The sequence below is a fragment of the Schistocerca cancellata genome, chromosome 9 (genome assembly GCF_023864275.1).
Source record: "Schistocerca cancellata isolate TAMUIC-IGC-003103 chromosome 9, iqSchCanc2.1, whole genome shotgun sequence".
Classification (NCBI taxonomy): domain Eukaryota; kingdom Metazoa; phylum Arthropoda; class Insecta; order Orthoptera; family Acrididae; genus Schistocerca; species Schistocerca cancellata.
In genome coordinates this window covers 179,498,409-179,524,261 of record NC_064634.1, presented here as the reverse complement: position 1 = coordinate 179,524,261, position 25,853 = coordinate 179,498,409, and the positions used below count along the sequence as shown (strand labels likewise).

At 42.4% G+C, this 25,853-nt stretch overlaps 1 protein-coding gene across 1 annotated transcript in view; it reads right to left on the bottom strand.

Moving 5' to 3' along the window:
* LOC126100451 (cubilin) overlaps positions 1–25,853 on the bottom strand; it is a 771,806-nt gene that overhangs the window by 194,971 nt on the left and 550,982 nt on the right. The window contains exon 48 of the mRNA XM_049911056.1: positions 22,932–23,197. Within this exon, the coding sequence (XP_049767013.1) occupies positions 22,932–23,197 (266 nt within the window). The remainder of the gene's footprint in view (positions 1–22,931; positions 23,198–25,853) is intronic.

The following is a 25,853-nucleotide window of genomic DNA, read 5'->3' as shown; positions in this document are numbered from 1 at the left end:
TCACTACTGTTTGCCTGTGCATCACATTACCTAGCACTAGCACTAGAATTTTATTAACATCTAAAACCCCCAAAGTGATGTAAATGAAGCTAAGATGAGTAATTTGATATAATACACATGGAGTCACAAATGTATCCCAAAAATGATGACTAATGTTGAACATGTGGCATCACCAGATGACATGTCTCACTGCAGATGCAGCTGTTGGGCTCGTTGATCTTACTTTTGCTGGTACGGGCAGTGCTACATATCACTCCACTAGGCTACTCTGTTTTTGTAAATGTAAGTTGATTCATCATAGGATTGGATTATTATTTCCGCAAGTGTGAAAATAGCAGCATAAGTTGTAAAGCTAATATATATAAAATTGTAGACTACACAATGGCATATCCCACAATTTTGTGCATCTCACCTTCAGAGTTTATGCTCAACACATAATTTTGATTGCCACAGTTTTCTAAACATCACATTGAAAGCTTCAGAATTTTACACAATCATAAATGCACATGTTATAACCAGGAATTAATCACACTAAACCAAGCACTGCATGATTAATCATTGTGTGTAGAAAGATGAGTCCTCCTCCTACTGGAGAGTAACCTTCATAATGCTCTCTTCATGTAACAAGAAAATGATGACAGGACCTGAAGTGTTGCATAATAATCCAGCTATTACATTTATGTATGGATAGGTGAACTGGGGAGAAACAGCTCAGATTTAGAAGATGAAAAGAAACAAAGATACTATTGGCCTGCTAAGAATCATAGGGGAAAGGTATATTGAAAGGCAGAAAAATTTATGCTGCTTATACTGACATGGAAAAAGCTTTCAACATAGTACAATGGAAGGGGTATTAAACAAGGTTGTTTCCTCTACCCTTTATTGCTCAATTTATACATGGATGAGATTATTGCAAACGACTTAGATGGGAAAAGAGGAGTATGTATTGGTCGAAAGAGGACTGAATGTATAAGATTTACTGATAACTCACTACTAGTGGCAGAGAATGAACAAACTGTAAATAAAATGATCTGAATGAGGTTTGTGTGGAATATGGAATGCGTATCAATACAGCAAAAACAGAGTATGGCAATTGGCAAATGAAGGAGATGCTGGAAAATATTAAGATATGAGAAGTTATTATTAGTCAAGTAAGAGCATTTAAATGTCTTGGGAGAATGACCACTGATGACTTGAGATGCAACCAGGAGGTGAAAATGCACATTGTTATAGCAAAGGAGGCATTCAACAGAACCACGAGATTATTATGCAGCAAACTAGATAAAGGTATGAGGAAAATACTTGGTACATGAGTAATGAAAGACTGTTGGAAAGAGTTGGTGTGAGGAGAAGACTGTTGCAGGTTGTAAGAGGATTGTGGCGAGGTTGAGAGAAAGTAGGAGAAACAAGTTAATAGGTGACATAAAGGGAATTACTCGGACCTGAAGAGGATGGCAGAAGACAGGAAACCACGAAGCGTTACCATGTGAAAACCTGCCTTCTGGCAGAACACTGACAGTGATGATGTACTGAAAATATTTTTACTGTGGTTTTAGATGATTGCCTGTGTGGGCTCTCTGTTATGGTTAATCTTATTCTATGCAAAGAAGGAAATTTTAAAATGTGTGCTGCTGAGGATGGGAATTCACATGACACAATTTCAATGATAATGAAACTATTATTTAATTTCTTAATCAAGATAACAATGTTACACTGTGGGCTGCAGAGCATTGGATACAGAAGAAGCCATTTTATTATTTAGCTTAATCATGTTCTACACTGCATGCTCCACAGTCCATTTTCTATGTAATTTAATTTAGTAAAATGAAAAAAAAAATTGACTGCCACAGAGTAGCAAAAACTGGTTCGTAACAAGCAACAAATAAATCTACTCATCAAGTGATGGCAGGAGAGAAAACAAACATATAAAGGTATTGAAATCTGCAAACTTTCAGAGCCAGTGGTTCCTTCTTCTGGCAAAAGGGATGAAGGGGAAGGAAGAGGGCTGAAGGGAAAGGACTGGTGAGGTTTAGGAAATGGGCAAAATTTGAAAAAGTTGCCTGGAATTCCAAGTCAGTAGAGACTTGTTGGATGCGTAGAGAAGGAAAGGCTGAGAGCTTAAAGATGGAAGATAGGGTAATTCCCAAGACACAGACGACAGTCAAACATCATGTATGAGTTAATAAGAGTGGAAAGTTAAGTTCACTGTATATGGTGGAGGTGGGTGGGATCGACAGGTCAGAAAATAAAAGCTACAGAAAACTAAAAGGGAGTGAAGAAAGGAATAGTTACTGAGAAGAAATTCTGAGACTGAAGATATTAACATAAATTAAGGCCTTATTTATGTTACACGACCAGGGTGTAAATGTGGACAAGATAAAAATTTTACAGAGTTTTTCTGGATTTCCTGGCTAAAAACACACCTTTTCCTAAGTGAAAATACACTTTTTCTGGGAGAAAGTATACTTTTTTTCATGTTAAGTGCCAATATATTTTCCCTCAGAGCTGTAAAGCTTGTCAGTCCTTTGATGTAAATGTTTTATACACTGTCATAAAACTTCTCACCAATTTAGGAAAAGAAACCTAGCCACAAACAACATGTTTTGGAATGATCTTTGATGTGTGGCAACACTGTTCACTGCATATTTCCTTATTACAAAAGTATGAATATGAATTCCACCAAATACAGCACAATAGCTTTTGAGGAACCGAAACTGTCAGCCAATCATAAGCCATGTCACATTATTTCATCAGTCAATGACTGAATATATTCGGGACACATGATGTAGTTAGCCAATAGCAGCATAACTGTTAAGTAGCACAAACACAAAAAAATTAATGGTTTAAATTATATACATACAGTGTAGCTACAAGAAAAGTTAAGCTTTTACATATAACATTGATCACCAAAACCTTTTGCTGTCCCCCCTGCTCTGAGGGTGTGGTTAGGCAGGATTCTAAGAGTACAGATTAAATTGCAGCAGCTAAATATTTCTGACAAGCATGATTATAAATTACTGTGCATCGAACATTTTGTGGGTTACCTGGCTGGATACATGTTCCATCTAGTGCTTCGACTTTTCCATAGAAAACCAATTACGTGTGAAATTGTTCAAGAACTCATCTCGCACTTTTTTGAAGGATAATTACACTTTTTGCCATCATTATTGCATACTTTGTAATCTTCAAAAGAACTAAAATAAATATGAAAAAGTTTTGTCTCTTTTAGTATGTGTTATATCAAATACAAATTTCCCACTAAAATTTTAAATAGTGGCATTAATGGTGGTTAAGTTTTCAATGAGAGTCAAATGCTTTGTGATTTAAGAATTCATTACATATTCTCACACATAGAATAATTCATCTTGCTTAAAAGGAAACATTTCCCAAACGACCACTGACAATATTTTCCTGTCACCTGTTATAAATGTAAACAGTTGTGACATCATGCTCACTGAAAGCAGTTTGTTGTTATGAAGTATTGCTTAGTCCTCGTCCTAAGGCATTTGAAACATTTTGTTGTTGGCAGATGCTTTTGAGTGTATTGTGCTTCGTTGCTATAAATGGCGCTGTTTATTTGGAACTAGAATTTTATTTTTCTGCTATTCTCTCATTCATGTTTTATTGTTGTGGTCTTATTCTGCTGCAGTGGGCTAAAGTAAAATTCTTAGTTAGAGTGTCGTTTCTCACCAGTTAAAACTACATAACTTTAACTGAGTACTAAAACAGTAAAAATTCCTGGAATTCTAAAAAAAAATCCTGGTCTTTCCCGGATGAAAAAATTCCAAAATTTTTCCCAGATTTCCTGGTTGTCCCAGAATGTATACACCTTGGACACAGTTCAAATGGTGTCAGCAGTTACCAACAATGGGATGGCAGAAATAATGGTAAGGCTAGCTAAGCAGAAGAGGACAGGCAAAAACACAAGAGAGAACTCCGGAGTCCACCAAGCGGTGTTCCTGTTATGTTGCAGTAGTGGCAAATCAGGACCTTATAGGTTGGAAGCAATTGAATCCACCACACTACAGGTGGGGATGAGGGACAACATCATAAAGACATTAGGGTAAGTGATATTACATTTTCAGGTTGTGGGTGTTCAGTTTGAACAATGTGTGGAAGTAGTGCCTTATGCAAGCAAAATATCAACATCTACATTACGCAAAGTATCAACATCTACATCTACATACATAATCCGCAAGCCACCATATGATGCATGGTGTAGGGTACCTTGTATCATACCAGTTACTTGCTTTCATGTTCCACTCACTAATAGAGTGAGGGAAAAGTTACTGTCTATATGCCTCTGTATGAGCCCTAATTTTTCTTATGACACTATTATGAAAAGGATAGTTGCTACTTCCAACACAGTGGAGATGCTTAGTCGCAGATAGGCACAACAAAAAGACTGTCAAACAATGTTGTCAATATCTGCAACTCAGGATCTCCTCTATATGGTGAGTAGTAGCAATTATCCTTTTTACTGTCATTATTCCATCCTGGATTTTCCATTGTCTAATTACTCTTATCTTACATTTGTGGTCCTTGAGCAAAACGTGCATTGGTGGCAGTAGAATAGTTCTGCAATAAGCTTTAACTGCCAGTCCTTCACAAATCCTGTCTGTAGCAGTTGCATAGTGATTGAAACTACCAGTAATAAAACTAGCAGCATGCCTCTGAATTGCTTTAATGTCTTCCTCTAATCCAACCTGTTCCAAAACACTTCAGAATTACTCAGGAATGAATCCCACTAGTGTCCTACATGCAGTCTGCTTTACAGATGAACCACAATTTCCTAAAATTTGCCCAAACTGAATTCGACCATTTGCTTATCCTACTACCAAGCTTGTAGGATAATTCCATTTCATATTGCTTTGCAACATTACACCTAGATATTTAATCAACATGGCAGTATCAAGCAATATACTAATAATGCTGTACTTAAACAATACAGGATTGTCTTTCCTGCTCATCTGCATTAACTTACATTTTTCTATGTTAAGAGCAAGCTGCCACTCATCACACAAACAAGAAATTTTGTGCTCCACAGCAACCTCAGTAAACACCTGCAGACTGCTGCTCACTCTCAGTCCTATCAAATTTCCCTGTGGCATTCCTGATGATATCCTTCTATCGCAGGAACACTTCCTGCAGATGACAATGTAATGTGTTTTATTACAACATGATTCTGGGATTAGACTTTCTGCTAGAACACCATGTCAAAATTGGCCTTCAGTGACATATGATGGAACTTAGAGGGATGATATTCTGACTAGGGGAAACTGTGGAGTATTGTAGCAAGGTTCATCTAACTTAGGGACAAATCGACTGAATTGTGTGCAGTCTTGATTAGCACAATATTAAGCCAGAGGGCACTGGAAAGTTTCTTTGGGTGTGTTTGGAACCTAAGTTGCCTGTCGATATGTTGTCTATAAAAGAACCACTAGAGGAGAACAATGTAGTGGACACATCATATTGTTTGGGAGAGAGACGGAAAAATGTTACCTGTGAATTTACAAAATTTTGACACTGATGAAATAAATTAACAAAGGAACTGTTAGTAATGAATCTAGTCATTCTAGAGGAATGATGATTGGGACATGCCAAATGTGAACCATGGTCAGACACAGGCTGCCACTAAAACTGCATATGCTGCTTAAGATGATGGAGCATCTGGAAGGAATGAAAAAGATAGAGATGAAGAAGCTGCTATTGGAATTCGAGGATTTATTTTATCCTCAAAGTCTGTTGCCAGAGACACCTATGACATAATACCAAATTCCAACAGAAATGAAGCATCATTATATCAGAAACTGTGCCCTATACCTTGACATTTACAGCCAATTATGGAGAATTTCATTAAACAAGAACCCCAAACACAGATTCTGCTGTGACTATCAATATCTTAATAGTAAAACGATGATAGATGTGTACCCAATACTCAACATCATGGTGACCACTGGTAACTGGGACAGTGCCAGTACTTCTCTACTGGGGATGTAAGGAGTGGGTACCATGAGTTAGAGGTTCAGGGGACCAGCATCTGCAGACCCCAGCAACATTTGGTAGTTGATGGTTGGCGTACTGAGAGGGTTGAAACTTCATCAGTGATTGGTGTGCCTTAATGATATAATTGTGTTCTTGATGGATGTGGGAGATATACAATGATTAAGAGATGTTTTTAAAAGGTAATGTATTGCACATCTTATGTTAAGCACAGAGAAGTGTCATTTTCCTTGGAGAAAGTTGGGTATGGTATGTAATTAGTAAAGAAGTGATAACAAAGGGCCTAAGATTCGTACAAGCAATTTAGGATTTTCCTGTTCTTAAGACAAGTAAGGAGCTACAGACATTTTTGTGGGTCTACAATGATTACTGGAGATCCATCAAGGGGTTTGCAGATATTGCAGGCCACTCAAACAGCTGTTGAAAAAAAGGTGTGAAATTCAAGTAGACCAAGGAGTGTCAAACCACATTATGGGCTTGGAGAAAGCTCTGACACTGAGCCCAGAAGAAATGTTCAGCTTAATGTATGAAATTCTGTATTTTCATTGTTATCTTTGTCGAAAGAAATTATAGTTTTAACCGACTATGCAGCTCTAAGATGGTTATTAGGTTTGAAGGACCCTTCTACAAGGCCCACAAGATGGGTGTTGAGTTTGTGTGAACTGGATTATGAAGCTGTGCATAAACCAGGAAAGAAGCACGGTAATACAGATGATATGAACACGAAGGTAGCAGTAGTATTGTAGTGTCGCGGAATAGTAAAGAGTTGGAAACGTGGAACATTGTCAAAGTTTCGTTGCCTATGCTGAGAGCCAGAGGCAGTAGGTTGGCCAAGAGGTAAGAGGACTGCACATGTATCGGAATGTGTCATTACGCAGGGGCAATGGCCTGGTTACACACAACAGGCCAGAGAGAATTGCTTAGCATGCGGGTTTGTGTTAGACGGAGACTTTCGCAGAGTGTAACAGAGGTATAGCGTCACCTGTACTGCATTTCACAACTTCGCATAAGTCTCTCGTAACAACACGTAACTCTGTCACAAGAACATCGAAGGGGCGAGTACAACAGATAAGTCAGCAGTATAAGTGGAACGAATGCATTCATTACAAACGAGCATGACGTCAGGACGTCACTCGTGCTTCCTTTAAATACGCTAGCTTTGATAGCAACATGGCACTCGCAGTCAGATGTGTACTGGGACACTGCGTAGCACTCAGCTCGGTGATCGACATGTTAATCTTTATTAAGGAGATATTGCAGTAAGGGCAGCCCATCCAGCAGCAGACATGAGGGGACAGTACCAGCTCTGGTCTTCTCTGCTGCCGCTGTCAATCATCAACCCAGGATTAGCAGACATCATGGCAGACTCGCTTGCCGCCAATGCTGACCACATCAGTGAGCCGTCGTTGAAATCGTGCGGGGCCTAGGCCCTGTGCATCCGCCGTCACATACCGGGTGAGCCAACGATGCTGGGGGATTGCAGCCCGCTCCGCCCATTCACCATGTGACTGTGAAGTTATCTGGCTATGAGAAATAAAATTAATTGTTGGGTGTTATTACCGGCCACCAGGTTCCACCATGTCAGTTCTAGAATCATTCAAAGGGAGTCTACACTCTGTATCACATACGTACCCGGATCATGCTATATTAAGCAGAGGTGACTTCAACCTACCTAGTAGAGTCTGGGATGTCTATGGATTCATTACAGGTGGCACAGACAAGCCGTCGTGTGAATTACTTTTGAACACATTATCCGAAAACTGTCTTGAGCAGCTAAATCGACAGCCAACGCATAATGGAAATATTTTAGATCTGGTAGCCACGAACAGACCAGACCTCATCGATGGTGTCAGTGTTGAGACAGGGATTAATGATCATGATGTTGTCATTACGACTATGGTTACGAAAGTTAAAAAATCAGTCAAGAAGGCTAGGAGAGTATTCTTACTAGAAAGAGCAGATAAGCACTTGTCAGCATCTCACTTAGTAAATGAACTGACTTCATTTACTTCCGGTACGATGGATGTGGAAGAATTATGGGCAAATTTTAAACACATTGTGAATCACGCATTGGAGAAGTATGTGCCGAAAAGGTGGGTTAAGGACGGAAAAGACCCACTGTGGTTTAACAGCGCAATTCAGAGAATGCTCAGGAAGCAAAGACAGTTGCACTCGCGTAACAAGAAAGATTGGGAGAATGAGGACAGGCAAAAGTTAGTAAAGATTCGTGCTGCTGTAAAAAGAGCAATGCGCGAAGCATACTACCACTACCACCGTCATACCTTAACAAAAGATCTTGCTGAAAACCCAAGGAAATTCTGGTCTTACGTAAAATCAGTAAGCGGGTCGAAGGCTTCCATCAAGTCACTCACTGATCAGTCTGGCCTGGCAATGGAAGACAGCAAAATGAAAGCTGAAATTTTAAATTTAGCATTTGAGAAATCTTTCACGCAGGAGGATCATACAGACATACCGCTGTTTGAGTCTCATACAGATTCCTGTATGGAGGACATAGTGATAGACATCCCTGGGGTTGTGAAGCAGCTGAATGGGTTGAAAATAAATCGCCAGGTCCTGATGGGATTCCAATTCGGTTTTACAGAGAATACTCTACTGCATTGGCTCCTTACTTAGCTTGTATTTATCGCAAATCTCTTGCCCAACATAAAGTCCTGAGCGACTGGAAAAAAGCGCAGGTGATGGGTAGAAGGATGGATCCTCAAAATTACAGACAAATATCCTTAACATTGGTTTGTTGCAGGATTCTCGAACATATTCTCAGTTTGAATATAATGAATTTCCTTGAGACAGAGAAGTTGCTGTCCATGCATCAGCACGGCTTTAGAAAGCATCGCTCCTGTGAAACGCAACTCACCCTTTTTTCATGTGATATCTTGCGAACCATGGATGAAGGGTATCAAACAGATGCCATATTCCTTGACTTCCAGAAAGCGTTTGACTCGGTGCCCCACTGCAGAGTCCTAACTAAGGTACAAGCATATGGGATTGGTTCCCAAATATGTGAGTGGCTCGAAGACTTCTTAAGTAATAGAACCCAGTATGTTGTCCTCGATGGTGAGTGTTCATCGGAGGTGAGGGTATCATCTGGAGTGCCCCAGGGAAGTCTGGTAGATCCACTGTTGTTTTCTATCTACATAAATGATCTTTTGGATAGGGTGGATAGCAATGTATGGCTGTTTGCTGATGATGCTGTGGTGTACGAGAAGGTGTCATCGTTGAGTGACTGTAGGAGGATACAAGACGACTTGGCCAGGTTTGTGACTGGTGTAAAGAATTGCAGCTGACTCTAAATATAGATAAATGTAAATTAATGCAGATGAATAGGAAAATGAATCCCGTAATGTTTGAATACCCCATTACTAGTGTAGCGCTTGACAAGTCACGTCAATTAAATATTTGGGCGTAACATTGCAGAGCGATATGAAGTGGAACAAGCATGTAATGGCAGTTGTGGGGAAGGCAGATAGTTGTCTTGGGGTCATTGGTAGAATTCTGGGAAGACGTGGTTCATCTGTAAAGATGACCGCTTATAAAACACTAATACGACCTATTGTTGAGTACTGCTCAAGCGTTTGGGATCCCTATCAGGTCGGATTGAGGGAGGACATAGAAGCAATTCAGAGGCAGGCTGCTAGATTTGTTACTGGTAGGTTTGATCATCACGCGTGTTACGGAAATGCTTCAGGAACTCGGGTGGGAGTCTCTGGAGGAAAGGAGGCGTTCTTTTCGTGAATCGCTACTGAGGAAATTTAGAGAACCAGCACTTGAGGCTGACTGCAGTACAGTTTTACTGCCGCCAACTTATATTTCGCGGAAAGATCACAAAGATAAGATAAGAGAGATTAGGGCTCGTACAGAGGCATATAGGCAGTCATTTTTCCCTCGTTCTGTTTGGGAGTGGAACAGGGAGAGAAGATGCTAGTTGTGGTACGAGGTACCCTATGCCACGCACCGTATGGTGGATTGCAGAGTATGTATGTATGTATGTAGATGTAGATGTAGATTTGGAAATTAAGGACTAGTCCCACTGCACCCACAAACTAATGGAAGAACAGAGCATGTGCATAATACTACTGGTAGAATGTGATGCTGCTATGTAAACGATCACCATAATTATTGGGGTACATTTGTCTTGGTAGCCTAATCTCAAAATTTCACTTTAGTGCTCCACTACACCCTTACTGGTTCGCAATTTCTCCAAGATACTAAGAGAGGTGTGGAGGCATGCGCAGAGGGCAAACAGCAAAGCACTAAAATGACAAGAGGTAGTGTGGAAATACACTGAGAAATTGTCGCATTGTAGGGTAGGGCAACTGGTAATGTTGTCAAGCCCATATACCGCAAAAATAAAAAGTTTGGGACAAGTTAAAAGGGATTGTGCCACGTGATAAAAACAACATTACCAGTCGAAATCAAGCTTCAGTTGCCAACTACAATGACAGTTCACGCTGGATGCCTACATCCATTTAAAGGTGCTCAAGATGCATTGCCATTAATATGAACACCCACAGCAAAGAAAAAGGAGAAAGGAAGTGAGAAAAAGGGTGGGTACGAAGATGCTATGTGACCTGTGTGTTTATTTTGTATTATGCTGTAATGTGATTATGAAGTTAGGCTGCATTTAAGTGTAGAGTAGTGGTAATCAATTTGATCTCTATCACCCACTACTGGGGATTCCAGCTTTCTTTGTGGGCAGTACACAGTAGGGGTTTAAAATTTTTTTTCATCACGTTTTCATAAAATTTTGACATGTAGTATCCAGTAAGTAATAACTAATATATGCTTTAACTTGCTATGTCTCTGGTTTATAAATTTTATAAAGTTATGTCGCTTCTCTTTATAAATCACCACTACTGTGGTACTGGTGGTTGTTTGGAAAATTTTGCTATCAGGAAGCAGCATGGTACAAAATAAGTTTTTGTGTGCCACAGTTATTGTAGTTTTATGTCTGGGGTTTATGGTCAATGTATGTGTAAGAAGTGAGTTACATGACAACAAACCTTTCTGAAGGGGGGAGGGAGAGTAACTGTAGATCCCTGGTATGAGATTGCAGAGTGTCTGAGTTGAGGATGTGAGGAGTCCTAATCGTGGCAGTGCTTCACCTGTTCACTGAGAATGGAATGGGGGGCCCTGCAAGATCAGTGCCTGGAAACCCGAGTGCTGTTTACCAGACAAGAGGATGTGGCTACCACCCATCATTAATGGACTTTGGTGCTAGTTTTTAATGCATGGGAGGTGAGAAATGAGGTGTGGATACTGGAGAATGTGTCTTCAGCACTGTGACATGAAACAGAGAGAAAAAGTGTATTCAGAGAAGTGTGGTAGGAGTACAATAAATGCACAAGTCCTATGAATGATTACAGGGCACAAATTCAGCATGGAACAGACGTGGTGCAGCACACATTCCAGCAATGCGAGGGGTGTTGGTTATAAGCTGGTGGAAGGATATTAAAAACCGTGTTCGGAACAGTGGATGAGAGCAACAGCATGGAGCTGAACGGTACCATGGATAGAATTAAGGTAATGAAAAAAGGGAACAACAGGATGGCTGGCATAATCTGCAGTAACAGGAGGTTTTGAATGATATCCACTTGTTATGGAAGAAGACTGAGGTAGTGGAGTATGTATGGTAGTGGAGTATGCGAAGCCACTGGTTGACACAGTGAACTGTGATCTACGCATTATGCAGACTGGAGTGGATGTGTTGGAAACAGGGTAACAATTACAAGGTTACTACAATTGTTAATCAACAGCATTTGTGCTGCACGAGTGATGGTCAGTTTGCACAAAGCCATTCACAATGCAGTACACAGACAGTTAATTTCAGCACTCTTAGCACCAGAGAAGTATCTGATAAGTTTATGGAAGGCACAGGAGGAGGTACTGCAGGAGTCGGGACTCAATGAGGAGCCAAACAAGCAAAATTTATCACTATTCTACCGTATTGCAAGAGTGGAAGTTAGGACGCACCAAGCACAACTATAGATGCTGGTTTGGTTCCTGATTGCTAATGGTCACATACAGTTAAGGTATTCCACTGTTTACCTTCGCCCATTAAGGTTGAGAACCTAAGGAAAATGTGTACAGGTAAGAACACGGGAAATATTGCTGTTATCAAGGAGGTCAACAGGCATGCAGTAATGGTGACAGAGGAACTCCATGACTGTCAGAGGGACAGGATTACAATTTGCTCAACCCAAATAATTCAGACTAGCACAAGCACATGTGAAGCTCACTTGTTCCTAGGCAAAACAGGCAGGCAGAGCTGTCCACATGACATCCTGGAGCCTCAACTCTACTTCCAACAAAGAGAGCTAAACTGAATGTACACTATGTACAACACCATAGTGGTGGTAGCAAAATGCTAGAGGCAGGCTAGTCACATGGGAGAAGAGAAATTCACTGCAGCGGTTTATTAATTAATGGGGCAGTTTGTGGCATAATGGGACTGACATTCCACCTGCAATCACCATTACAGGGATTACCTAGTTAAACATAATATAGCCACAGTTGTACTGGCCAGAAAAACTGCTAGGAGTGCATAACATCTTGAAGCTGGACCTAATCCTCTCACTGAAGCAGTTCCTAGCAATCCAAGGAGGACATTTTTCAGCAGAATGGATGCTACAGCATGCACACCAATATCACGAAAAACAATGCTCAACTACTGTGACCTGGGATGTCACAATATAGATTCTCGGTTTTGTTCTTTGCGGCTCTCACCTATATTAGATGGAGAGCCACCTGCCCAAATGATCCCCTGTAATGCAGATTCAAGAACACTGGATCACGAATCATGTATGAGGTATACAGAATGGAAATGGAGAGTGTTGTGTGCAAGAACACTGCAATCCGAGTAGTTTTACAAAGTATGTTTCCTAGTATTTAAGGCAGACTCCTGCCCAGGAGCCCAGGAGAATGAGACTTAGGTGGTACCGATGCTCACCCTTCTGCACTGGTATGGGCACCCTAGTGAGATGCGCTGTGACTCACAAGAGCAAGATCCATCAACTGGAGGCTGTCATCCACTGCAAGTACTCAGGCAGCCTTCCACAACCTTTGCATCCCATGAGCGACCTCTTTGTATCACCATTCCTGGCCAAGCACCATGTGCTTATTGGGGACATGGCTATTGCACTGTGTTGCTATGATTGCAATTGCTTTCATTTTAAGAAAATATGTGACTTTTAATGTTTTTTATCTGAACTGCCACTGTCCTGCAGAGTAGCCACTGCCACAACCCAACCTTGCACACAAGTGGTCCCTGTCCCCAGGTCCACTTCATTGTAGTCTTTAACCTCAGCAACTGTGCCAGAAGCAATCACACATCTCTCCATTTATGGCTATGACACCAGAACACATCAAAAAGAACACTTCATACAATATATGACCTGTATCTTTAAAATGTCTCTCCCATTATCTCCAGTAAGTTTCATGAACATTCTTCATGATTCATGTATAACACACAATACATTTCACCTACTCACACTGTGACATCAATTATAAAAACAAAAACAATTATGGACAACAAAATGCACACATGCTAAATTATTTGTAGTGTTAAACACAGAACAACAAAATAACACCAGAGTCAACAATTAAACTTGACAATTGAGAGTTGTCAGTCCATTATCAGTCTGACACACCTCATATTTATTACATAAATTCCATTAATCACAATTAGTTATCTTACTGTCAATCAATTTATGCTTGATGCTAACTACAGTAATGATATCAGTGACTGTAACAGTCAACCCGTCTATTCCTATCTATGAACCTTCTCTATACCAATTAGGAATTTCTACATGTGGAATAGTACACATCAATTGTGAGCCACAGTCTTTTGAGCCAGTTATAAGCCACAGCAGGGACTGCAGGCTGAGATCCCTCCAGTGACACTCCCTCAGAGACAGACTGACTTATCTGCCCCTGTCAACAAGAGGAGGGGTAGTGACTGAGGTCAACTGTAGTGCAGGTACACATCTGAGCCACCCATTTTTGTCAGTCCCTGCAAATTTATTCCCATGACCTATAAACAGCCAGTGTATGCAGCATGCATCTAGTCAAATGCTAGAATAATGGATTATGGGAGAGTTGCCTGTAGCCAGTAAATGGCAGTTTTACAACCAGGCCTAGGTGGCAAAAAGCATGCTTAGCAGAGAGTATTGTACTCAGTTCAATGACTACTCAGAATGCAGGTGGAGTGGTGAGCAGTTTGAACAGATCCCTATCTCCTGCCATCCCAAAGGAAGCGACACTATTCTGCCTTGTTTAACGTGTTTTCTCTCTCCCAGTGAAAGCAAGTTGAAATCAAAACAACACTAGCCCCAGTGGGTGCAGAATTCTTCCACCAAAAAGTGGGAGATGTGCTCATTGAGTGTTTTTTAAAAAGTCTAAAAGTGTGGGAGATAGAAACTGACTTTCTGGAAATTTTGTGCATGACAAGACATTATACTGATTGACTGAAAAAGCAATCAATGTAGTAGGAACATGACACAGAATGCTCTAGAAACAGCATTGGTGGGAAGCCAGCTGATTGGAGATCATTTTTCATAGATTCCTTGGCTAGACAACAGACAGACCCTTAACAATTATGTTATTGGCCAATGTTTGGTGTACATTTTTCACTGGAGAATTATCTTCATGGTAAAGACTCTGCTCTGAATTGAGACAGGAGAGATAATTGAGAGAAGAGTCACTTGCACTGTACACAGCTTACCTTCCTACACAGCGATTATGGTGAGATTGTGACAGCATTGACTGAAGATTATGGATTTTTCGACACTTAATTATATTCGTGAGGACTCATCCATGACTTGGGGAGCAAGGATACTTGCATGCTATTTTCATTTCACCATTTGGTACAATCCTATGATCACCGTGTATCCACCCATGGCTATGTTTTATGCGATTAATTTATTAGACTGATAATTAGTTCTGAACCCTGATGCCTTTTCTGGAACTTTGCCAAGTTAACCCAGTGCTAATCGTATCTCATTTCATGTTGTTTTCCCCATGTGCTTCATTAAGATCAACGTTAATGTCATTATATGACTTGTGCACAATGAGAATGATTATAATAAACTTATATTCACTAGGGCCATGATTTTAATACAGTAGTTAGTGAATTTCTTTTCCTTGCAGTATACTATTAATGGTATCTGTGTAGACCAACACCAGGACTCATTTATCATGGCCATCCCTTTAACATTGTTAAACCTGTTATGCAACAGTTCTTAATTTGATATCTGAGTTCCCTAGGGAGCAATCCACCTCTCAGTTGCCCAGCTGATGCAAATCCTTACAGCGGCCAGAAATCTTGTGTCCATTAGTGCAGTTGGTACTTTGCATGATTTAACAGTTACTTCAGTACAACATAGATCAGTGAATCATGCTGCATGAGTAAACTATATATAATTGGATGGATAAAAAATAATCTACTCATCAACTGAAGATAGGAGAACACACTTTTAAAGATACTGAAATTTGTAAGCTTTCAGAGCCAGTGGCTCCTTCTTCTGGCACAAGGGTTGAATGAGAAGGAAGAAGGCTGAAGGAAGAGGTGTGGTGAGGTGCATGAAATGGGGAGAGTTTGGAAAAATCCCCCAGAACGCCAAGTCAGAGGAGACTTACTGGACAGGATGAGAAGGAAAAACACACATTCACATGTATGAAAATTTTCAAGAACAAGTAACTCAGTCTTAGAGAGACCGATTAACGAACTGTGAAATGAAGGTCAAATTAAAATTATTCTACATTAATGAGAGAATGCAGGAAGGCTTATGGAAGCAGAAAAAAACGCTCAAAGAATAAATAACAACCAATTTGTGAAAAAGTCATAAAAATACAAATCACATAGTATGAAACAAGTGCTGATAATTCTAAGAAAAAGATGATTGGAATGAAGAAATATCATACTTTTACCCAAATCTCAGAACTGAAAAGAATAAAGTAGAAAAAGACAAAGAAGAAGAGGTTATTCCACATATAAGATTACTTTCTATTCTGGTTCTTCCACCTGCTTTCAGTACTTTGTAGAATAACAAGAATTAGACATGCTCTCTAAGAAGACTCTAGGAGGTTGGCTGATGGCAGCTAGAGGACAAAAACAGTCTAATGACATTGTTCAGCATTGGTGGACTGCTTGTCAGTGCTAATTTTAGCCAGCAAACAACACTATGTTTAGTGACCTACACCTAAAAAGCAAAATAACACCTGGAGGTAGAAGTCAGTGAAATGTTATGAGTAACAGAGTATGAAATCATCTTATTTATAGACAAGTGAAACAATGGAAACTCCAGGTTGGCATTCCAATCCAAACTGCCAGAGTTGGTGGTCATGAGTGTGTGAAGTGTGCCTGCTTGTGTGAATAAATGTGTGTGTGCGTTTCCCTGTTTATAGACAAGTTAGTCACAATAAATAAAATTTGTGACAGGAAATCAGTAGTCATTATGATTTGTACAGTGTCCGTGTAGTCCGTACTGGAAATACCAACTGAGTACCACCATCAGTTTTATGATGCTGTTGTTATGGTCTTCAGTCCAGAGACTGGTTTGATGCAGCTCTCCATGCTACTCTATCCTGTGCAAGCTTCTTCGTCTCACAGTACCTACTGCAACCTACATCCTTCTGAATCTGTTTAGTGTATTCATCTCTTGGTCTCCCTCTATGATTTTTACCCTCCACACTGCCCTCCAATACTAAATTGGTGATCCCTTGATGCCTCAGAATATGCCCTATCAACCGAACCCTTCTTCTAGTCAAGTTGTGCCACAAATTTCTCTTCTCTCCAACTCTATTGAATACCTCCTCATTAGTGTTATTACCTTTAATCACCAATAATTGTGTGGATATTCAAACTTAGAAACAATAGCTGGTTACATGATAACAATTCAGTCTCTCTCATTCAACTGCCGTGCTGTGACATGCGGCCGGCGCCGTTCGTAGCTAGGTGGCGCTCCCGCTCTCAGCCGAGTTGCGGAGCGCCTATATTGCCGTTTGCGCGTACTGTCAAATGTCGTGGCACTGTCACAACACTTTTCCCCCCTTGAAAAAAAAAAAAAAAAAAAAAAAAAAAAAAAAAAAAAAAAAAAAAAAAAAAAAACCTCACTTCCTTGGAGACATGGACAGTGCGGAGACATCCATGGCCTCTTGTGAGGCCCCGAGAAGATCCCGCGGAGAGACACGAGAGTATGGTCGAAAATGTCCAGGACGGAAGCTCGTGTGTGGAACGTACCTCCTGGACGAGATGATGGGTGAAAACTCCAGAGCAGCATCCATAGGTGTCGTGGACCTGGGGGTGTGCTCCAGCGAGATAGGTCCCGGAGAAGGCGGCGTCGCGACTGGGCCGGTTCCGGTGTACTCGGAAACGGTAGCGACGCCGGCTGCATCAACACGGACGGTAGATCGCAGCAGTGACAGGACTGGCTTCTCGGGCTGGTGGAGGCGAAGGAAGGGACGGTGGCACCGGCGTGGCCACCACTTGTGGGCGCATCTGGTCATAATGGTGAACAAGAGCCTTGACCACCCCTGGAATCCATTTAGGGCAAGATCCATACCCTCGTGCCCACACGTCGGTGCCCAGCGAGTATTTTCCCGCACTAGGGGACACAGCACAAGGCCTGACAGGGTGAAGCAGGTGCAGTAGAGTGCACGGTTGGCGGCCATGCAAGAGTTCAGCAGGGCTGCGATCACCCAGAGGCATGATAAGAGCGATAAGAACTCAGAAATAGCAGCAAAGCGTCATCTGTGAAAAAATCACTAAGGAATTTTTTCATCTGGCTTTTGAAAGTACGGACAAGGCACTTGACCTCCCCATTCGATTGCGGATGGAAGGGCGGTGCTGTAACATGATGAATCACTTGTCCAGTACAAAAATCACGGAAGGCCTGCGAAGAGAACTGAGGGCCATTGTCTGTGACGATCGTGGATGGAAGACCTTCTAGCGCAAAGATTTTGGACAAAGCTAGCGCCATCGCCGCAGTGGTGGGCGATGGACATTGAACAACAAATGGAAACTTCGAGAAGGCGTCAATCAACAGTAGCCAATAAGTACCGAGGAAGGAGCCGGCAAAGTCAGCGTGCACCCGTTCCCATGGCTGCGCCGGATCAGGCCATGGAGAGGGCATTGTACGAGGTGCAGCCAGTTGTTGAGCACACTGACCACACGCAGCAACCATGTAGGCGATGTCCGAATCAATACCGAGCCAATAAACGTGCCTGCGGGCCAGGGACTTAGTCCGAGAAATCCCCCAATGGCCTTCATGCAACATTTTGAAAACATCTTTGCGATGAGAGGCTGGCACCACGACCTGTGGAGATGCGCCATCCGTGGCCAGATAAACAACACCATCACGAACAGACAGACGAAAGCGCAAGGCATGGTAGTTGCGAAGGGGATCCGATGCCCAGCCCTTGGTCCTGTCCGGCCAACCCCGTTGAACAAAACTGATCACATGACGCAGGACCGGGTCCCACGTAGTGGCCGACGCGACTCGCGAACCTGTAAGTGGAAAACCCTCGACCGCACAATGTTCTTCCTCATGACTGTGGAAACAGAGTAGTTCATTACGATCGAAAACCGGGTCGGGGCCCATCGGCAATCGCGACAATGCATCAGCATTAGCGTGCTGGGCTGTGGGGCAATAGTGAATCTCATAGTGAAAACGAGACAAGTATAAGGCCCAACGTTGCAGGCGGTGAGCTGCCTTATCCGGAAGTGACGCCAATGGGGTGAACAGAGGGACCAGCGGCTTGTGGTCGGTGATGAGGTGAAACTTAGAACCATACAAAAAAATGCTGAACTTTTTTAGAGCATAAATGATAGCAAGCACCTCCTTTTCGATTTGAGAGTATCGCCGTTGCGCATCGTTGAGGGTCTTGGAAGTATAGGCGATGGGTCGTTCCGACCCATCCTCATACCGATGGGCGAGAACAGCCCCTAGGCCATACTGTGACGCGTCAGTCGCCAGAACCAAGTGCTGACCAGGACAGAATGTGGCAAGACAAGGCGCCGACTGCAAGTGAGCCTTCAGGCGGACAAAAGCCTGCTCACACTTGTCGGACCAACAGAAAGGGACGTTTTTGCGTAACAGCTGATGCAGAAGATGAGCTACTGCTGCCGCGGATGGAATGAATTTGTGATAATAAGCAATCTTGCCTAGAAACGCCTGAAGTTCTTTGACCATAGACGGCCGGGGTAGAGCGTTAATGTCCGCAACGTGCTGACATAGAGGACGTATACCCTCATGGGACAAGTGGAAACCAAGATACGCAATGGAGGGTGTGAAGAACTGTGACTTGTCCAGATTGCAGTTCAACCCAGCCAAATGCAAAACCCGAAACAGTGAACGCAAATTGCAAAGGTGCTCCTCAGTGGAGGCCCCCGTGACAACAATGTCATCCAGATAGTTTATGCAGCTGGGAACGGAAGCCGTGAGCTGTTCCAAAAACCGCTGAAAAATGGCCGGCGTGCTAGCGATGCCAAATGGTAACCACTGGTACTGATACAACCCACAAGGAGTGTTGATGACGAGAAATTCCTTGGAAGAAGCATCCAATGGCAACTGATGGTACGCCTCCGATAAGTTTGGAAAAGAACTGGCCCCCAGCGAGCTTGGTAAATAACTCTTCAGGACGGGGAAGAGGATAAGTGTCAATGAGGCTCTGAGCGTTGACGGTGGCTTTAAAATCACCACACAATCGCAGACTCCCATTTGGTTTAGAAACCACCATGATTGGCGATGCCCAATCGCTGGAGGTAACAGGAAGGAGAATCCCTGAAGCTGTTAACCTGTCTATCTCAGCCTTGACAGGTGCTCACAACACCACTGGAATAGGGCGTGCCCGGAAAAACTTAGGGCGAGCTGTAGGTTTAAGAGTAATGTGGGCTTCAAAATCCTTGGCATGACCCAGACCAGCAGAGAACACGGACAAAAATTTAGAACACAATCCATCCAGCTGTTGATACGGAATATCCTCAGATATGAGGTGCACATCATCATCAATGGAGAACCCAAACAACTGGAAAGCATCATAACCAAACAGGTTTTCAGTGCCCGCATGATCCACCACATAAAACGTGAGGGGCCTAACAACAGACTTGTAGGCAGTGGAAGCATCAAACTGGCCAATGATAGGAATTTTCTGTTTATTATAAGTTCTCAGATTTCATGTAACTGGAGACAAGGGAGGGGAGCCCATCTCCAAATACGTGCGAGAATTAATGAGAGTTACTACAGAGCCAGTGTCCACTTGCATGCGAATGCCTTTATCCAGAACGCCTTTATCCAGAACACGAACAGTAACAAACAACTTATTTGTTTGAGAAAGCACACAGTTAACATCCTTGTCCGAGGCCTCGTCCCCGTCAACAGGAACTTTAGGGGACTGACACACAGAAGCAATGTGGCCTTTTTTCCTACATGAGTTATACGTGGCCCAACATTTTGGACACATGGCCCTGTCATGCTTTACGAAACAACGTGGACAAGAAGGAAGTGTGGAACGAACCTGCTTCTGTGGTTGCTGTTTTCGCTGCAAGCGTGGTGGCCCAACGCAACGTTGTTGACACGAGTGAACCACCACCACATCTTCATTCTCCTGTGAAACAGGCAAATGGTCCGTAATGAAAGTTGACTGTACAGTGCCTACATCACACCACGCGTCTATTTGCATGCCAGCAGCGTGCAATACTTCAAAGGATTGAGCGAGGCTTAGAACTTCCGACAACGACGGGTTTGGCAGTTGTATGGCACGTTGCCAAACTTCTTTATCAGGAACAAGCCGTAGAATAGCATCCCTAACCATTGAATCAGCATAAGAATCATGATGAGTGTCCGTGACAAATTGACATTTCCTACTGAGACTGTGTTGTTCCGCCGCCCAAGCCCGGTAAGATTGATGGAGCTGTTTACGACACCGGTAGAATGCCACGTGGGCGGCAACGATGTGGTTTTTTTTGCGGTAATAGTTAGACAATAAGTCACACATTTCTTGGAAGGACAGGGAGGCAGGTTCCCGCAGAGGGGCTAACTGAGATAGCAGCTGATAGATCCGTGGGGAAATCCTAGATAGAAATAACGACTTACACATAGGAGCATCGACAACGCCGAAAGCCAAGAAGTGTTGCCGCAAACACTTCTCATAATCCTCCCAGTCTTCAGCGGCCTCGTCGTAAGGAGGGAATGGAGGCGGAGAAGAGGAAGACAGACGATGAGTAAGCGACGTCGACAAAGCCTGAATGGCAGCCGACAGCTGTGTTTGCTGTGCCGACAGCTGTTTTTGTTGTGCCTGAATAGCAGCCATCAGCTGTGTTTGTTGTTCAATGAGCGCTTGCATAAGCTGTTCCATGTCTGCCCCGTCACAAACACACAAATCCACAACGCAGTGAAAAAAAAATATCCGACTTCGTTGCCAAAAGTGTTATAACCTTTAATCACCAATAATTGCGTGGATATTCAAACTTAGAAACAATAGCTGGTTACATTATAACAACTCAGTCTCTCTCATTCAACTGCCGTGCTGTGACATGCGGCCGGCGCCGTTCGTAGCTAGGTGGCGCTCCCGCTCTCAGCCGAGTTGCAGAGCGCCTATATCGCCGTTTGCGCATACTGTCGTGGCGGCACTGTTAAATGTCGTGGCACTGTCACAACAATTAGTTATGTGATCTACCCATCTAATCTTCAGCATTCTTCTGTAGCACCACATTTTGAAAGCTTCTATTCTCTTCTTGCCTAAACTATTTATCATCCACATTTAACTTCCATACATGGCTACACTCCATACAAATACCTTCAGAAATGACTTCCTGACACTTAAATATATACTCAACTTCAGAAACACTTTCCTTGCCATTGCCAGTCTGCATTTTATATCCTCTCTACTTCGACCATCATCAGTTATTTTGCACCCCAAATAGCAAAACTAATTTACTGCTTTAAGCATCTCATTTCCTAATCTAATTCTCTCATCATCACCTGATTTAATTCGATTACATTCCATTATCCTCATTTTGCTTTTGTTGATGTTCATCTAATATCATCCTTTCAAGACACTGTCCATTCCATTCAGCTGCTCTTCCAGGTCCTTTGCTGTCTCTGACAGAATTACAATGTCATCGACGAACCTCAAGGTTTTTATTTCTTCTCCATGGATTTTAATTCCTACTCCGAATTTTTCTTTTGTTTCCTTTACTGCTTGCTCAATATACACATCGAATAACATCAGGGATAGGCTACAACCCTGTCCCACTCCCTTCCCAACCACTGCTTCCCTTTCATGCCCCTTGACTCTTATAACTGCCATCTGGTTTCTGTACAAATTGTAAATAGCCTTTCACTCCCTGTATTTTACCCCTGCCACCTTCAGAATGTGAAAGAGAGTATTCCAGTCAACATTGTCAAAAGCATTCTCTAAGTCTACAAATGCTAGAAACGTAGGTTTGCCTTTCCTTAATCTATTTTCTAATATTATTTACAGATGAATGGAAAAACTGATAGAAGCCAACCTCGGGGAAGATCAGTTTTATATTTATGTGAAATTCTAGGTTATAAAATAGCAACAGGAAAGTGGAAAATCAGTAATGTGAAAGCTTTCCATCATGTTTCAAAGAGATTGTCTGAATTCTACGAATAATTCTTTGTTGGTTTGGCAACAGAATCATAATTTCACATTTAATAAAGATTTGATGGTGGTATTTGCTGCTGCTTGACAAATAGCAATAAAAAATCAAGATTAATCACATAAAAATGGGAACAGAAAAATGAAGAGAAAGTAAGGAAGGAAGAGATATTTATTTCTTTGGAATCTTATTACACATACAAGATGTGCTAAAGTATTTAACTGTTTACATTGCTTTTTGACTCCTCAAAAAAACAGGGGACGATGAAAAATCTGAATAAGTTTACCTTAATCCGTTGTCCTTCAGGATATGTGACAGCCCATGCACAATGAATGTTTTTGGATGGTGGTGAAGGGTAACCAGGACTTGTAATATTTGCCTCAGGTCCAAGTATTACTCCTCCACAATCAGAAACAGAATATTGACCAGAGAACTGTAATGTGCGCGAATTTCCAATGGAATCCTGCCTGGCCACAATTTTGGTTGTTGGAAATGGGCTGCTGAAGTATGTTGGTGATGTAATATTTTTACACACTGACACACTGATTTCACCTGCAGAAAATGGACGTCCAGATTGGTTTGATTAACAAGCACAATGAACACACAAGTAATAGAAATGAAACAGAAGCTGTAAATTACCTTACACTGTGAAACAAATTAATAGTAATATACATATACAAACAATAGTATAAATATAAACACAGAAAATCTGAAGTCTCCCTTATTTATGTTAGAGGACTTTTGCAAATCATTTTATTTTTTTTAGTACGGTTTATTCAATAAACCAAAACAAATCACTGAACTGAAATAACAGGTTTTACACACCATCATCCATTTATTAACAGCTACAGGTATTGTGAGACAAGAGTGATCGATCCAATACTACGAGAAGAGTTATTGAACAAGATGAATTATATGATTATTTACAAAACAGCAAGAGATATATAATATAATCTAAAGTTGTAGATGTAGTACTAGCTATAAAAAATAACTAAAATTGTGGGGAAAAAACCAGCAAGTGACTGTAAGAGGAGATGAAGTGTCAAAACACAGATGATGAAATAATACAGTAAATAACATACCTTAAGTTGGAAATAGTAATGTATGGGATAGAATCTTACAATTGAGTGCATAAGAGATATTCCCTGCTAGAGTAACAGTGCAAAATCATTTATCATTTACTTAAAAAACATGAAGATATTCAATTGCACCACAACCAGCACACAAAAACAAAAAAATACATGTAGTCTGGTACAGAAATGGTTACTGCCTAGGAAACGTGATATTTAAAAATTTTTGCAGCAATGTCAATAATATGGTATACACTCCTGGAAATTGAAATAAGAACACCGTGAATTCATTGTCCCAGGAAGGGGAAACTTTATTGACACATTCCTGGGGCAGATACATCACATGATCACACTGACAGAACCACAGGCACATAGACACAGGCAACAGAGCATGCACAATGTCGGCACTAGTACAGTGTATATCCACCTTTCGCAGCAATGCAGGCTGCTATTCTCCCATGGAGATGATCGTAGAGATGCTGGATGTAGTCCTGTGGAACGGCTTGCCATGCCATTTCCACCTGGCGCCTCAGTTGGACCAGCGTTCGTGCTGGACGTGCAGACCGCGTGAGACGACGCTTCATCCAGTCCCAAACATGCTCAATGGGGGACAGATCCGGAGATCTTGCTGGCCAGGGTAGTTGACTTACACCTTCTAGAGCACGTTGGGTGGCACGGGATACATGCGGACGTGCATTGTCCTGTTGGAACAGCAAGTTCCCTTGCCGGTCTAGGAATGGTAGAACGATGGGTTCGATGACGGTTTGGATGTACCGTGCACTATTCAGTGTCCCCTCGACGATCACCAGTGGTGTACGGCCAGTGTAGGAGATCGCTCCCCACACCATGATGCTGGGTGTTGGCCCTGTGTGCCTCGGTCGTATGCAGTTCTGATTGTGGCGCTCACCTGCACGGCGCCAAACACGCATACGACCATCATAGGCACCAAGGCAGAAGCGACTCTCATCACTGAAGACGACACGTCTCCATTCGTCCCTCCATTCACGCCTGTCGCGACACCACTGGAGGCGGGCTGCACGATGTTGGGGCGTGAGCGGAAGACGGCCTAACGGTGTGCGGGACAGTAGCCCAGCTTCATGGAGACGGTTGCGAATGGTCCTGGCCGATACCCCAGGAGCAACAGTGTCCCTAATTTGCTAGGAAGTGGTGGTGCGGTCCCCTACGGCACTGCGTAGGATCCTACGGTCTTGGCGTGCATCCGTGCGTCGCTGCGGTCCGGTCCCAGGTCGACGGGCACGTGCACCTTCCGCCGACCACTGGCGACAACATCGATGTACTGTGGAGACCTCACGCCCCACGTGTTGAGCAATTCAGCGGTACGTCCACCCGGCCTCCCGCATGCCCACTATACGCCCTCGCTCAAAGTCCGTCAACTGCACATACGGTTCACGTCCACGCTGTCGCGGCATGCTACCAGTGTTAAAGACTGCGATGGAGCTCCGTATGCCACGGCAAACTGGCTGACACTGACAGCGGCGGTGCACAAATGCTGCGCAGCTAGCGCCATTCGACGGCCAACACCGCAGTTCCTGGTGTGTCCGCTGTGCCGTGCGTGTGATCATTGCTTGTACAGCTCTCTCGCAGTGTCCGGAGCAAGTATGGTGGGTCTGACACACCGGTGTCAATGTGTTCTTTTTTCCATTTCCAGGAGTGTATTTTGAAGAAGGCCTTTTGTCTGAAAGCTTAAATGTATAGCAGCCCTTTTGTTGTGCTATTTGTGACTTAAGATCTCCTCTGTATGATGAGTATCAATCATCACTTTCATAATATTATCATTATATTTTTAGAGACAGAAAAACATGTCTTTTATGTTCTTTTTGTGCTCACATAGACTAGGAAAGAAAATCATAAAATAACAGGCAGAAGCAACTGCTTAAGAGGAGTTAACATGAAGCATATTAACAACAAAGTATGAACACTGCTAATCTACTCTTATTGGCAATTGTGGAAATTACTTTTAGATCACTTAATTTATGTGTATTTAACAAAACCCTCCAATGAACCACGGACCTTTCCCACGTGGGATCACTTGTGTACCTCAGTAATTCAAATAGCCCTACAGTAGGTGCAACCAGAATGGAGGGGTACCCATGGAGAGACCAGATTAGCCTACAGTT